The sequence below is a fragment of the Gobio gobio genome (genome assembly GCF_949357685.1).
Source record: "Gobio gobio genome assembly, chromosome: 18".
In the NCBI taxonomy this organism is placed as follows: domain Eukaryota; kingdom Metazoa; phylum Chordata; class Actinopteri; order Cypriniformes; family Gobionidae; genus Gobio; species Gobio gobio.
Window position 1 is genome coordinate 47,872,565 of NC_137111.1, and position 14,188 is coordinate 47,886,752.

At 39.7% G+C, this 14,188-nt stretch overlaps 1 protein-coding gene across 4 annotated transcripts in view; it reads right to left on the bottom strand.

The window, feature by feature from the left end:
* Positions 1-13,345, bottom strand: part of herc4 (HECT and RLD domain containing E3 ubiquitin protein ligase 4) — a 41,087-nt gene extending 27,742 nt beyond the window's left edge. The window contains exons 1-10 of one of the 4 annotated variants that reach the window (XM_079843620.1): positions 13,141-13,345; positions 10,728-11,010; positions 6,434-6,593; positions 4,350-4,426; positions 4,042-4,263; positions 3,871-3,962; positions 2,658-2,788; positions 2,373-2,533; positions 1,119-1,195; positions 71-195 (exon numbers count right to left, since the gene is read on the bottom strand). In XM_079843620.1, coding sequence (XP_079699746.1) covers positions 71-195; positions 1,119-1,195; positions 2,373-2,533; positions 2,658-2,788; positions 3,871-3,962; positions 4,042-4,263; positions 4,350-4,426; positions 6,434-6,593; positions 10,728-10,953 — 1,271 coding nt within the window. In that variant the 5' untranslated portion in view covers positions 10,954-11,010; positions 13,141-13,345. Of the gene's footprint in view, positions 1-70; positions 196-1,118; positions 1,220-2,372; positions 2,534-2,657; positions 2,789-3,870; positions 3,963-4,041; positions 4,264-4,349; positions 4,427-6,433; positions 6,594-10,727; positions 11,011-13,140 lie in introns of all 4 variants that reach the window. The other 3 variants (XM_079843618.1, XM_079843617.1, XM_079843619.1) reach the window with 3 other exon arrangements.
* Between the last annotated feature and the right edge of the window lie 843 nt (positions 13,346-14,188).

Genomic DNA, 14,188 nt, shown 5'->3' on the forward strand with positions numbered 1-14,188 from the left:
ATTAGGGCAGAATGAGTTTCATCTGCATGCCCTAATGTAAAAAACAAAGTAAAGGAAGTCAAAGCTGTACTTGGTGATTTCTGGTGACAGTCTCCCATGGCTGTGATTGAGCCACTTCTGGATGAGGTCAGCGCTGAGCGTGTAAATCTGTCCGTCAGGTCTGGTTATCCTCACATCCAGTGGAGGGCTGTCGTCCTACAGCAATACAGCGGAGTCATTTAAACAGGAACATCAGCAAACGGCCAATCACTACAAAAGGCAACTGTACAAACGAATGCATACTGCACATTTTTTAAATACACGTGCAATTTTTGGACGCTGCCATGTGAAGTCACCACGTAAAGCAGGACTAGTGTTAGACTGATATATCGGGCCGATATTTGCGATTTTTACACGTATCGGCATTGGCTGCTGCGTGCGCCGATATTTTTTTCAAGAGATTAAGTTAAGTGCACCTAAGCATTAAATGACTAGTAGGTTGTAAATAATTTTAAAAGTATAAAAGTTTTAAGTATAGTACAGTCAGTGTGCACTTTATAATGCTGCTTGCTTGTTGAGACTGTGTGCAATAGTGTAATTATTTTATTTATGCTTAAATATTTATTTTCAGAATTTAGTTTCACCACTGAACTCTTTTTTTTCTTGTTCTACCTCACCTGTTTTTACTATTTGTTAAATATTGTTTTTTTTAGTTCAATAAATGTTCCTTTTTTAATTTTTAAATTGTTATCATGATGATCATTGTGTCATTTTTATGATGTAAATTGAGGGAGCAAAAGCAGTATCGGCTAAAAAAAAAATCGGCAGCCCTTATCGGTCATCGGCTAAGACTGATGAAAAAAAAAAAATCGGTATCGTATCGGCACTAAAAAATCCATATCGGTCGATCACGAAGCAGGACACGAAATATCTAAAAATCCAGATAAATACAATATCACAAAATAAATACATGATAATATGGTACCAATGTAATAATAAGGATCACTGATGATGTAACAACAGCTGTGTGGGTGGTGAAATAATAATAATAAGCAATAATACAGCGTTATTTGTAGCACTTTTCACAATCAAATCTTAAATTATGCCTCATCAGCTTGACCCTTGACCTCTGCTCATACCTGAGATAAAGCGTAGTGAGCGAAGCTCTGGTCTCCTCCAGCGTAGATCCTCTTCACGCAGTAACTCTGCTCCGCCTCTGAAATACACAGCCCTGTCAAATCTGAAACATCAGCACATGGTTTTCATGGGGTGCGTCTCAATCAACTCAATCCACTGATGAGTGAACAAGGTGTCATGTACAATACTAAAGTGCAACTCAACTCTGGTTTCCCCTTTTCCACCAGAATGGTTTATATTCTGGAGACAGAGCCGGTTCACGGCCAGGCGAACGAGCTGTGAGTTAATGCTGATACGTGAGAGAAGCATCAGCAGTTTGGATCGCCAAATTTCAGCAGTTTGGCGGTTTGACACGCGATCCGAATCATGATTCGAATCTCACTGATTCATAACGCTTCGAAGCTTCATGAGGCCGTGTTTTGAAATTGTCATCACTATATAAGTCGTTATTTAGGGTTTTTTTCAATGGCACTTTACACTCTCAAGACCCTTAAAAGGTACTAAAGACGTCGTTACAAAGTCCATCTCACTACAGTGGTTCTACAATAACTTTATGAATCGGCGACAATAGTTTTTGTGCGCAAAAAAACCCTAAATAACGACTTACATAGTGATGACGATTTCAAAACACGGCATCATGAAGCTTCGAAGCGTTATGAATCAGTGAGTCGAATCAGCAGTTTGAATCGCCAAATTTCAGCAGTTTGGCGGTTTGACACGCGATCCGAATCATGATTTGACTCACTGATTCATACCACTGTAGTGAGATGGACTTTGTAACGACGTCTTTAGTGCCTTTTAAGGGTCTTGAGAGTGAACCGTGCCATTGAGCCAATGGAGGCCTTTCAGAGCATCAGATTTCAACTAAAATATCTTCATTTGTGTCTGAAGATGAACGGAGGTCTGACGGGTGTCGAACGATATGAGGGTAAGTAATTAATGACAGAATTTTCATTTTTGGGTGAACTAACCCTTTAACTGAAAACCTCTTCTCCTTTTTAAATGTCTTGCACTGGCGCTCACGTCGCATTGATTACATTCAAAAGCACACATTATCGATATGGCAGCTGCTGTACCCATACGCGCATCGTCTGCAGTTCATGACGATGTATCGATGTATCGATATTCTGAGCACAGCCCTAATCAGTACCAGTACAAAGTCAGTACCAGTACATGCATTTGAGAAATCCTGAGAAGGACAGCTTTCTGAGAAATGAATTCTGTTAAAAGACTTTATGTAAACAAAGTCAACCCACCTATATCCATAGGCACAGCATCAATATGTGCTCGCCAGCAGCCTTTCACAGGTGCGGGACTTATCCTATTGTAGGTCGAGCGGGTTCCCAGCTGTCCGTTACCCCCAAGACCAAACGACTCAATCTTTCCTGATGAAGGGATGAACGCCAAGGTGTGCTGCCTTACATGCAGGTGAAGAGAAAAGCAATTCATGTTATAAAGGAGCATATTGGTAGTAGGTCTCCAGCTTTCATATTGAACACTAAAAGGAAACGATGATTGTTTATGGATTGTTTGATACTTACCTACCACAAGCGATCTGTGCAACCACATTCCCCATCAGCTCAAACACCTTCCTGGGGTTCACCTCATGGTTTGTGGTGTTGTGTCCCAGCTGACCATACCCACCGGCTCCAAATGTAAATACACCTCCCTCCTACAAAATAAAAATGAATTACTAATCATGTAAAGCTATATACACACAGTAATAATAGGAAATATTGTCACAATATGTGACTCTTATCACCCAGCTTTATATATAAAGTTGGATAAGTATGTCCAGCTTCATCTGCATACATACAGTATAATCATGTAAATCGATATACAGCAAATTTCAACTGCTTGATTGCTAGTATTGTCGCAAAATGTAAACTATATTATCACCCAGCTCTAATCTTCTAAATGCAACTATAAGGCATAAAGATATTAAGGGTGCTCAAACACTTGAAAGTTTCAGCTCAAAATACCCCGCAGATCATTTATTACACCATGTTGTTAATGCTTTTTTGAGTGGAAGGAAAACATGCTGTTTTGGTGCATGTATCTTTAAATGCAAATGAGCTGCTGCTCCGCCCCCTATCCAGAAGAGGGCGGAGCTTGTACAGCTCATGCCTCGGATACTCTGCTAAAAACGAAAACATCTGTTTGGTTTTGATGATCATCTCTATCACGCTCATGTGACATTGCACTTCTTCGTCATTGCGCTTAAATGGTCAAACACACAAGATTATGTCAAAAACACACAAAGTTCACATTAACAGCTGGGAAAGAAATTGCATGCGTGTATTAGATCTGTGTATATAAGTGATAATATACAGTACCTACTGCTATATCTGCTGTTAATATGAATCAAACGACAAGAGAAAAGCAGAAAATCACTCACTGCTTCTGACTGAATAACTTTAGTAGCTTTAATAAGAATACATTTCTTACTTGAAAGCTCTGGCGTGGAGATAAACATGGTGGACTGTGTACAGCTCACTGAGGGCGGGGTCTATGCTAATAGGGCGGAGTCCATCAGCGGTCATGGGCGGGGCCTAAGCACATGCTAGAATCTGCAAACGACTTGTTCTGAGACACTGCTTATGATTTATGGGGATTAATAAAAGAGGATTTTTACCATTATAGGGTGGTTGTGTACACACACTGCCAACACAGTTATGTTCAAATGAATTTTGCATAATAGTTCCCCTTTTATATGCATCAATATTATTATCAATAATATAAATCAAGCCATACCTTTGTTAGTGCTGCTGTGTGGTCCTCTCCACAGCATATGTAAACGACCCGTTGGGACCGGAGCGTCTTCAGCAAGGCAGGGAAATTGCGATCTGAAGAACACCACACACTCCACTATAAAATCATCAAACCAGAGGAAGCTCAACTGAATGTCTAAGGTGTTTGTTTTACCATCATTGTCGCTGAGGCCCAGCTGGCCGAACTTGTTTCGCCCCCAGCCGAAAACGCCCCCAGACAGCGTGAGCCCGAAGCTGTGAGCGCCCCCTGCTGATATCTGGGCAAATGGGACGCCCTGCAAAGACTGAATGACTTGTGGGGTGGAGACACCGGCTCCCTGCATCCCAAGCCCCAGCTGTCCGTATTTATTTTGGCCCCAGGAGAATATCTGACCTCCTTGAGTGAGAATTTGGGAATAATGTCGCATAATTAGGGTAATAGTTCAGGTGCAATAATCAGGTTTAGAACGACAAGAATCATACCTCTGGCTAAAGCAAGGGAATGCCAATGTCCACAGGCCACCTGGGTAATGTGAACCTCTGACAAACTCTTGACCGTTCTGAGAAGAGAGAACGGAAACATGTAATTATCGTTATATTTGTCAACAGGGTCATTCGGTGTCAAATCAGCCAAATTTTGTAAACTTCCCCAGCTCAAATTTTTGATTTTATCAATATTTTTTCCTGAAGAAAGACAAACATAAATAGTGATGAAAGTCAAAATATTAAATGTAATGGCTGTGTATTTACAGAGTAATCCACCGTTTTGTAGAGGAGGGTCAAAATGACAATTTTGGCTTTGGAGCCAAATTACAGGGGTGTAAAAATGACTTTAGAAAGATGGCAGCATCATTATTTTATTTTCACACAGAGATTGGTAGATCTATTAGTGAAATCTGTTGACTTTAGCAATCTTTGTTGCATTTAATGCCAACGGTGACTGTTCAAAAATGGGACAAAAGCACTTTTTGTGTTTTTCGCCCCAAGTTTGCATGCCTGTAACTCAAGAAGTATTAAAGATATCTTAATATCCTTCTAGATTCTGGTTCTTAACAAACATTTATTTTGGTAAGTTCATTTTAAAGACCATCGATGGTTCAATCCCAGAGATATGGAGATCTTAATGCGGCTCCATGAGTAAATTGTACACATTTACAGTGGTTAAAAACCAAATGTGGCTCGCTTTGCACACAGCTGATTAGGCACATTAATTTGCTCTCAAACAAGTATTTATAAGAATCTATATTTGGATCAGTTTACAGGATATTTTGAAGAAGGGATTTTGCTCATTTTAACAGCTTTTGAAGCTAGCAAGAGTTCAAATATGTAGTATCGTAGCTAGTTACACGTTAACGCACTGACATCCCAATATCTCTGGGATTGAACCATATAGGGCTTTAAAAATTAAGATTCCAAAAGAAAAGTTTCATAAGAACAAGCCTCTAAAATGACATTACGATATCTTTAACAGTTCTTGAATTAAAGACATGTAAACTTCTGGAAATGTTAGTTTTTGACACTCAGAGAGGGGTGTTGTATTAAATTGTTTTGATAGAGGGAAACATGATACATTTCTAGTTTCTCTTGTTATTTGTTCTTCAGACATTCTTCTTTAAACACAATAACTATGGGCTGTTTTAAAAGTTACCAACATTTGATTCTTGTCCATTGAAAATTGGTAAAATTCAACAATTTGAACATGGAGCTGCTTTGAGATCCCCATATCCATGGGACTGAACTATATAGGGCCTTGAAAACGAAGATTTCAAAAGGAAAGTTTATTAAGAATGAGCATCTAGAAGGATATTACGATATCTTTAATACTTTTAGAGATACAGGCATGCAAACCTTGGAAAAACAATACTTATGTCACTCAGACAGGAATGCTCAATGCAACTGTGTTTATAGAAAAACACAAGATACATTTCTAGTTTCAACATTATTTGTTCTTCAGATATAGAAAAAAAGCTGTGTGCACTGCAAAGCGACCCACATTTGGTTTTTGACCACTGAAAATGTGTGCAATTTACTTATGGATCCGCATTAAGATCTCTGGGATTGAAGCATCGAGGGCCTTTAAAATGAACTTACCAAAAGAAATGTTTGTTAAGAACCAGAATCTAGAAGGATATTAAGATATCTGTAATACTTCTTACAGGCATGCAAACTTGAGACAAAAAACACAAAAAGTGCTTTTCCCCATTTTTGAACAGTCACCGTTGGCATTAAATGCAACAAAGATTGCTAAAGTCAACAGATTTCACTAATAGATCTACCAATCTCTGTGTGAAAATAAAATAATGATGCTGCCATCTTTCTAAAGTCATTTTAACACCCCTCTAATTTGGCTCCAAAGCCAAAATTGTCATTTTGACCCTCCTCTACAAAACACTGGATAACTAAACAGCCATTACATTTAATATTTTGTCTTTGTACAGAAAAAATATGAACAAAATCAAACATCTGAGCTGGGGACCTTTGGTTGAGTTGACACGCCTACAGACTTTTTTCCAGTATGAAACCCATTACAGAGGCATTTTATACTTCAAGAGGTAGCGATTCTTTACCTGGGTACACGGAGACGGTCTTCTATATTTGACAGGCCGAGCTGCCCGTCTGAACCCAAACCCCATGCAAACACTTGTCCTTTATCATTCAGAGCCAGAGTATGAGATTCACCGCAAGACACGGCCACGATGTTCTGAGCATCCAGAGACACTACCTGTTCTAAACATCAGAAGGTCTGAGTGAATTATACAGATCATACTGGCCAATATATTGCTTATAATTCAATGTGTGGCATCTGCTACAGCAACATTCATATTTGAACTATAATACAACATTCTTAATGTTCATTCAGGTCTTGTTTTATTGTACAACATTTGTTTTTTTTTAATGCATTATGCATTGTAATATGTTTTGATCCGGTCTTGATGTTTGAGGTCCTATTGTAACGATCGGAGCTCATGGCGCAGGTGCACTGAGGGCGTGTCCGAATACACTTTTGCTAGTTTAACGACGGAAAAAACGCTCGGCGCTCCAGGCCCATGGTTCAAAAGGGTTGTCCCTCGTGAGTGTGTTTTGGGCGTAATGTGCATCAGAGTCTCATCTCCCATTCCCTTTAAAAGCCAGTTGTGCCTGAGCCATGGCGGATTCACTATTTACATGTGAGCGGAAAGACTAAATGCTTCTCCAGAGAGTAATTTGTAATATTTAAAAATGTGTGTGCGCTTCTGCACGTCCCTGTGTGTGTGATATAAGCAGAGTGTATGTGTGTTGTTCACCGCCTATAGGCTCATATTACTAACCAGTCCTTCCAGAAAAGTGGGGATTTTTTTGCGTGATTGTTGCGGGCAAAAATCCTTGATTTTACGGCACATTTTATTAAAAAATGCAATGGAATATGCAGGAAATTTGTGCAATTTTATGCGATGAAATTGCGGGAACTTGTAAAAACTGTGGTTTGATGTAGAAGAGGAAAAAAAAAAGTGATTCCCACAACACCCCATTCTCACTAGGCTACTACCTTAATGTAAAGAGTCATTTCTCTTTCTTACAGAAAGTGCTGGGAATATTTGTTGTTTTATTTCAGACCTTAATAAACACATGGCTCAAACTAACAAAACATTGATGAGTCAAACATGTTCTGTAGCTTTACAAAAGGAATATGCTACAACTTCTGTAAAAATTAATAAATAAAATATAAAAATGAGTGCTACCTATTTTACAGAGATGGCTATACAACATCTGTTAAAGGAACACGCCGACTTTTTGGGACTTTAGCTTATTCACTGTATCCCCCAGAGTTAGATAAGTCCATACACACCATTCTCATCTCCGTGCCATAACTCTGTCTGACGTACCCACCGTTAGCCTAGCTTAGCACAAAGACTGGAGGTAAATGGCTCCAGCTAGCCTAGCTTGGCACAAAGACTGGAGGTATATGGCTCCAGCTAGCCTAGCTTAGCACAAAGACTGGCGGTATATGGCTCCAGCTAGCCTAGCTTAGCACAAAGACTGGAGGTAAATGGCTCCAGCTAGCCTAGCTTAGCACAAAGACTGGAGGTAAATGGCTCCAGCTAGCCAAGCTTAGCACAAAGACTGGAGGTATATGGCTCCAGCTAGCCTAGCTTAGCACAAAGACTGGAGGTAAATGGCTCCAGCTAGCCTAGCTTAGCACAAAGACTGGAGGTATATGGCTCCAGCTAGCCTAGCTTAGCACAAAGACTGGCGGTATACGTCTCCAGCTAGCCTACTGCTCAATAAGTGACAAAATAACACCAACATTTTCCTATTTACATGTTGTGATGTGTGTAGTTACATCGTGGTGTTCAGACCAGATGCCCATGGGTGAACAACAGATCCACCAGTGTATTTGATATTTAAACAACGTGACGCTGGACGTGAACATGAGAACTGCGTCGGGCTGAAACTAACAAAAAACTTGCGTCTCATTGCGCAAGTATGATAGGGCCCGTTGAGTTAGAGGTCATGGGCCCTATTTTAACGATCTGAAACGCAAGTGTCAAAGCGCAAGTAACTTTGTGGGCGGGTCTCGGCGCTGTTGCTATTTTCCCGGCGGGATAAATGGCTCTTGCGCCCGGCGCAAATCTAAAATGGGTTGGTCTGAAGTAGCTTCATTATTCATAGGTGTGGTTTGGGCGTAACGTGAATAAACCAATCCGAGCGTCATCCAACATTCCCTTTAAAAGCAGGTGCGCAAGTTCCATTATGGATTGCTATTATTATGGCGTATTTACCAGGCGCACGCCAGGAGCGGTTCACAGCCGAGGAGACTGATGTTCTTGTAAGAGCAGGGAAAGACAGAGAAGTGAAGTTGTAATGTTGTACATTATGGTAAAGGTGATTTCACAGTCTTTTTTTTCAGTCTTTTCAGTTTTTCAGTCGATTTTTTTTCCTGGTTCTTGACGGACAAACCAATTTGTCAGATGTCCTTATATACATATATGTCTTGCCACTATTGGGCAAACAGGTCTTATCCTTAATTATTACAATTAGCCTGAATCATTTGTAAGCTAGATTTATGCCTATTTTTTCACATCTTCGTGGCACACCACAATGATTTCCGTCATCTCATGTGTTAATATTTTTTTAGTGTAACAATTTATGATTTGCAAAAATAACTGTTGCATCTGTGTAGGTTACATGAGCAAAGTGTATGCGGATCATGTGACACTGAAGACTGGAGTAATGATGATAAATTCAGCTTTGATCACAGGAATAAATTAAACTTTACTCTATATTCACATAGAAAACAGCTTTTTTACATTGTAATAATATTTCATAAATTTTACTGCATTTATTGTAATTTTTATCCACTAAATGCAGCCTTGGTGAGCAATATGGTGAGAAAATGTGAATGGTAGTACAGATAAAATGGGGCAAATTAAAAACAATTAAACACTTTACTCTACCCTTAAATATTTTCACATACTTTACTTGAAACTTACAACAAATTAAGGGTGAAGCTTGAACCAGACAGAAAAGTGGGCATTTCATACCAGAATGAAGGAACCACCTTATTATTACCTTATTGTGTCACACATTTTTCTTTTTGAAAAATTATAGGGACTGATGACATCAGCCTCATTTTGATTAGTGAAGGATCATGTGACACTGAAGACTGGAGTAATGATGATAAATGCAGCTTTGATCACAGGAATAAATTACACTTTACTATATATTCACATAGAAAACAGCTTTTTTACATTGTAATAATATTTCATAAATTTTACTACATTTATTGTAATTTTTATCCAATAAATGCAGCCTTGGTGAGCAGAAGAGACTTCACAAACATTATAAAATCTTCTGAATGGTAGTACAGATAAAATGGGGCAAATTAAAACAATTAAACACTTTACTCTGATCTTAAATATTTTCACCTACTTTACTTGAAACTTACAACAAATGAAGGGTGAGGCTTGAACCAGACAGAAAAGTGGGAGTTTCATACCAGAATGAATGAATCACCTTATTGTGTCACAAATTTTCTTTTTGAAACATAATAAGGATATTTAGATTAAAGGGTTAGTTCACCCAAAAATGAAATTCTGTCATTAATTACTTCCCCTCATGTCGTTGGACACCCGTCAGACCTCCGTTCATCTTCAGACACAAATGAAGATATTTTAGTGTAAATCTGATGGCTCAGAAAGGCCTCCATTGGCTCAATGCACGGTTCACTCTCAAGACCCTTAAAAGGCACTAAAGACGTCGTTACAAAGTCCATCTCACTACAGTGGTTCTACAATAACTTGATGAATCGGCGAGAATAGTTTTTGTGCGCAAAAAAACCCTAAATAACGACTTATATAGTGATGACGATTTCAAAACACGGCCTCATGAAGCTTCGAAGCGTTATGAATCAGTGAGTCGATTCCGCAGTTTGAATCGCCAAATTTCAGCAGTTTGACACGCGATCCGAATCATGAATCGACTCATTGATTCATAACGCTTCGAAGCTTCATGAGGCCGTGTTTTGAAATCGTCATCACTATATAAGTCGTTATTTAGGGTTTTTTTGCGCACAAAAACTATTCTCGCCGATTCATAAAGTTATTGTAGAACCACTGTAGTGAGATGGACTTTGTAACGACGTCTTTAGTGTCTTTTAAGGGTCTTGAGAGTGTAAAGTGCCATTGAGCCAATCAAATTTCAACTAAAATATCTTCATTTGTGTTCTGAAGATGAACGGAGGTCTGACGGGTGTCCAACGACATGAGGGGAAGTAATTAATGACAGAATTTTCATTTTTGGGTGAACTAACCCTTTAAGATCAAGTAATCCAATTAAAAGCCATAACATTATAATGCCAGCAGAGTGTGTTTGCGGCCCTACCTGGTTTCTTGCGCCCTTTGTCATGCCCCAGCTGCCCCAGGTCATTGCAGCCGCAGGTGTACACCGTCCCGTCCTCCAGCAGGAAGACACTATGGCGTCTGCCACATCCCACGTCCCGCACGCGCTTGCCCTCGAAGAACTCGCATTTCCTGGGCTCCAGCACCACTTCCTCATCAATTCCACCCAAACCGAGCTGCCCGTAAGAGGCATTTCCCCAGCATAGCATGACGACGGGCCCGTATGGCCACGCTCTTCCACAGGAGAAGACCTACAGGTTTGAGCACTTCACACACACACACGCACGCACACACACACACACACGCACGCACACACGCACGCACACACGCACGCACACACGCACGCACGCACGCACGCACGCACGCGCACACGCGCACACGCGCACGCACGCACGCACGCACGCACGCACGCACGCACGCACACACGCGCACACGCGCACACACGCACACACGCACACACGCACACACGCACACACACACACACACACACACACACGTCAGGTGAAAGCAAAACCAAACTCTTTAACCCTCTGTGGTCTTCTTCGTTTAGTTCACACTTGGCTTCTTCGCGGTCAAAAGTGACCAAAGCTAGGAAAACTAATGCAATATATTCTTTAATGTATTCATGTATAATATATAATGTAAAACATATAAATATATATACAGACACATATACATATGTGTGTGTATGTATGTACGTACGTGTGTGTATGCATGTACATGTGTTTGTGTGTGTGTTTGTGTGTGTGTGTACGCATGTACGTGTGTTTGTGTGTGTGTGTGTATGTATGCATGTACGTGTGTGTGTGTGTGTATGCATGTACGTGTGTGTGTGTGTGTGTGTGTATGCATGTACGTACGTGTGTGTGTGTGTGTGTGTATGTATGCATGTACGTACGTGTGTGTGTGTATGCATGTACGTGTGTGTGTGTGTGTGTGTGTGTGTGTGTGTGTGTGTATGCATGTACGTATGTACGTACGTGTGTGTGTGTATATGTATGTATTCATGTACGTATGTACGTGTGTGTGTGCGTGTGTACGTGTGTGTGTGTGTGTGTGTACGCATGTACGTGTGTGTGCGCGTGTGTGTGTGTGCATGTACGCATGAACGTGTGTGTGTGTGTGCATGTACGCATGAACGTGTGTGTGTGTGTGTGTGTGTGTGTGTGTATGTATGCATGTACGTGTGTGTGTGTGTATGTATGCATGTACGTGTGTGTGTGTATGTATGTATGCATGTACGTGTGTGTGTGTGTGTGTGTGTGTGTGTGTGTGTGTATGCATGTACGTGTGTGTGTATGCATGTACGTGTGTGTGTATGCATGTACGTGTGTGTGTATGCATGTACGTGTGTGTGTGTGCATGTACGTGTGTGTGTGTGTGTGCATGTACGTGTGTGTGTATGCATGTACGTGTGTGTGTGTGTATGTACGTGTGTGTGTGTATGTATGTACACATGTATGTATGTGTGTGTGTATGAATGTACGCATGTACATGTGTGTGTGTATGTACGCGTGTACGTGTGTGTGTGTGTGTATGTATGTACGCATATATGCGCGTGTGTGTGTGTGTGTGCGTGCGTGTGTGTGTATGTGTGGTGTGGGGGTGGTTGTGTCTATTTTAAAATGAAGATGACCAGAAGGGGTAAGCATCTAAAACTAGAGGCACTTCATTAAACATATTTATTTTTTAATAATACATACAGGACTATAACCATATACTCTAAACCTAATGTTCTATAAGTATCTCAACCCTCAAACCACACCGGTTTCATTTGCAATCACAAGGTTACAAAACTAACAAGATACTAGTATAGCTGTCACAGTTTAAAACTATGAAATGAAAGCATGCAGATTAGTCCCGCCCTGGAGAGAAAATCCAACAGAAATATTTCTAGAAAGTTCAGTTTGTGGGAGGTGTGTACATAAACAATTATTGCATAACACAGCTTATAGTTTAAGTCTATAATTGGACGTTTTAAAAATGGGTACTGCCACTTTAAGCACTTAAGAGACACATCTATAACTGAATAACAACAAATGTAACACTGTTTAAAATTTTAAACTACATATCACGTGATTCAGTTTGATTTAAATGCCCTGATCACAGAACAGACAACGGAATGTGTGAAATGACCGTTAAAACGGTTGGTGGATAAACGCAGTTGTGAAAGAATTTCAGTTAATTCGTAGCAATATTGTGTGCTTGTTTCAAAATATAATAAAACTATAATAAAATGACTTTAATGAGACCACACACACACATACTGCAACAAGTATATGTCATTAGTTCGCATAAACACCGCTACACAAGAAGATATGTCTGCACACACACACACACACTCCCATACAGCGTTTTGACAGCATGCGAGTGCTAGCAAGTGTGGTTTATCTTACCTGTTGATGTGTAATATAATGCTCCTCTGGACGTCTCCAGCACAGGTGCGGGGCTTATGTTTACATGAGCGTTAATGCGGATATATTCTGTAATGTCATGACAGGCTGAAAGAGCGCCAGCAGCCGGACACGCGCTTAAATACACACAGCGGAATGAACGCGAAGCTGCTGTAATATTCTAGAGCCTTTCAGAAATACCGGATGTGACGTCACACGCGGAGTTCCTGCGGTGCGGTTAGAAACACACACACACACACACACAATAATAATAATAATGATAATAATAATGCAATAAAAAATAATTAGCTAGATCTGTTGGGTCTGTAGAGGATTTCCGATGACATTATGCTTTCTTGTTGTCAAGTAAAAAAATTATATTGCTTTAAAAAAAAAAAAAAAAAACCGTTTTATAAAATCTAGGCTTTATGTAGCCACCGCCAAAGCTAGGCCATTCTTCAAAATAAAAGTCTTGATATTTTCAAATGTCAATTATTACTTGGAAAATATTGTGTTACTGTCATTTTTTTCTACTCTGTCTTGTTCTGTACTGTTACATGTTTTATTTTTATTATATAAGGACAAGGCTTTATTTAGCCACAGCCAAAGCTAGGCCATTCTTCAAAATAAAAGTATTGACATTTTCAATGTAAATTATTTCGTTAGAAACACACACACACACACACACACACACACACACACACACACACACACACACACACAAATAAAAATAATTAACAATATCTGTTGTGTCTGTTGAAGATTTCCGATGACATTATGCTTTCTTGTTGTCAAGTAAAAAAAAAAAGTTAGATTTAAAAAAAAAAAAAACGGTCACTGTTTTATAAAATCTAGGCTTCAGCTAGCCACAGCCAAAGCTAGGCTATTCTTCAAAATAAAAGTCTAGATAATTTTAATGTAAATTATTATTTGGAAAATATTGCGTCACGGTAACTTTTTTTTTCCTACTCAGTCTTGTTCTGTACTGTTAGATGTTTTATTTTTATAATCTAAGGACAAGGGTTTAGCTAGCCACAGCCAAAGCTAGGCT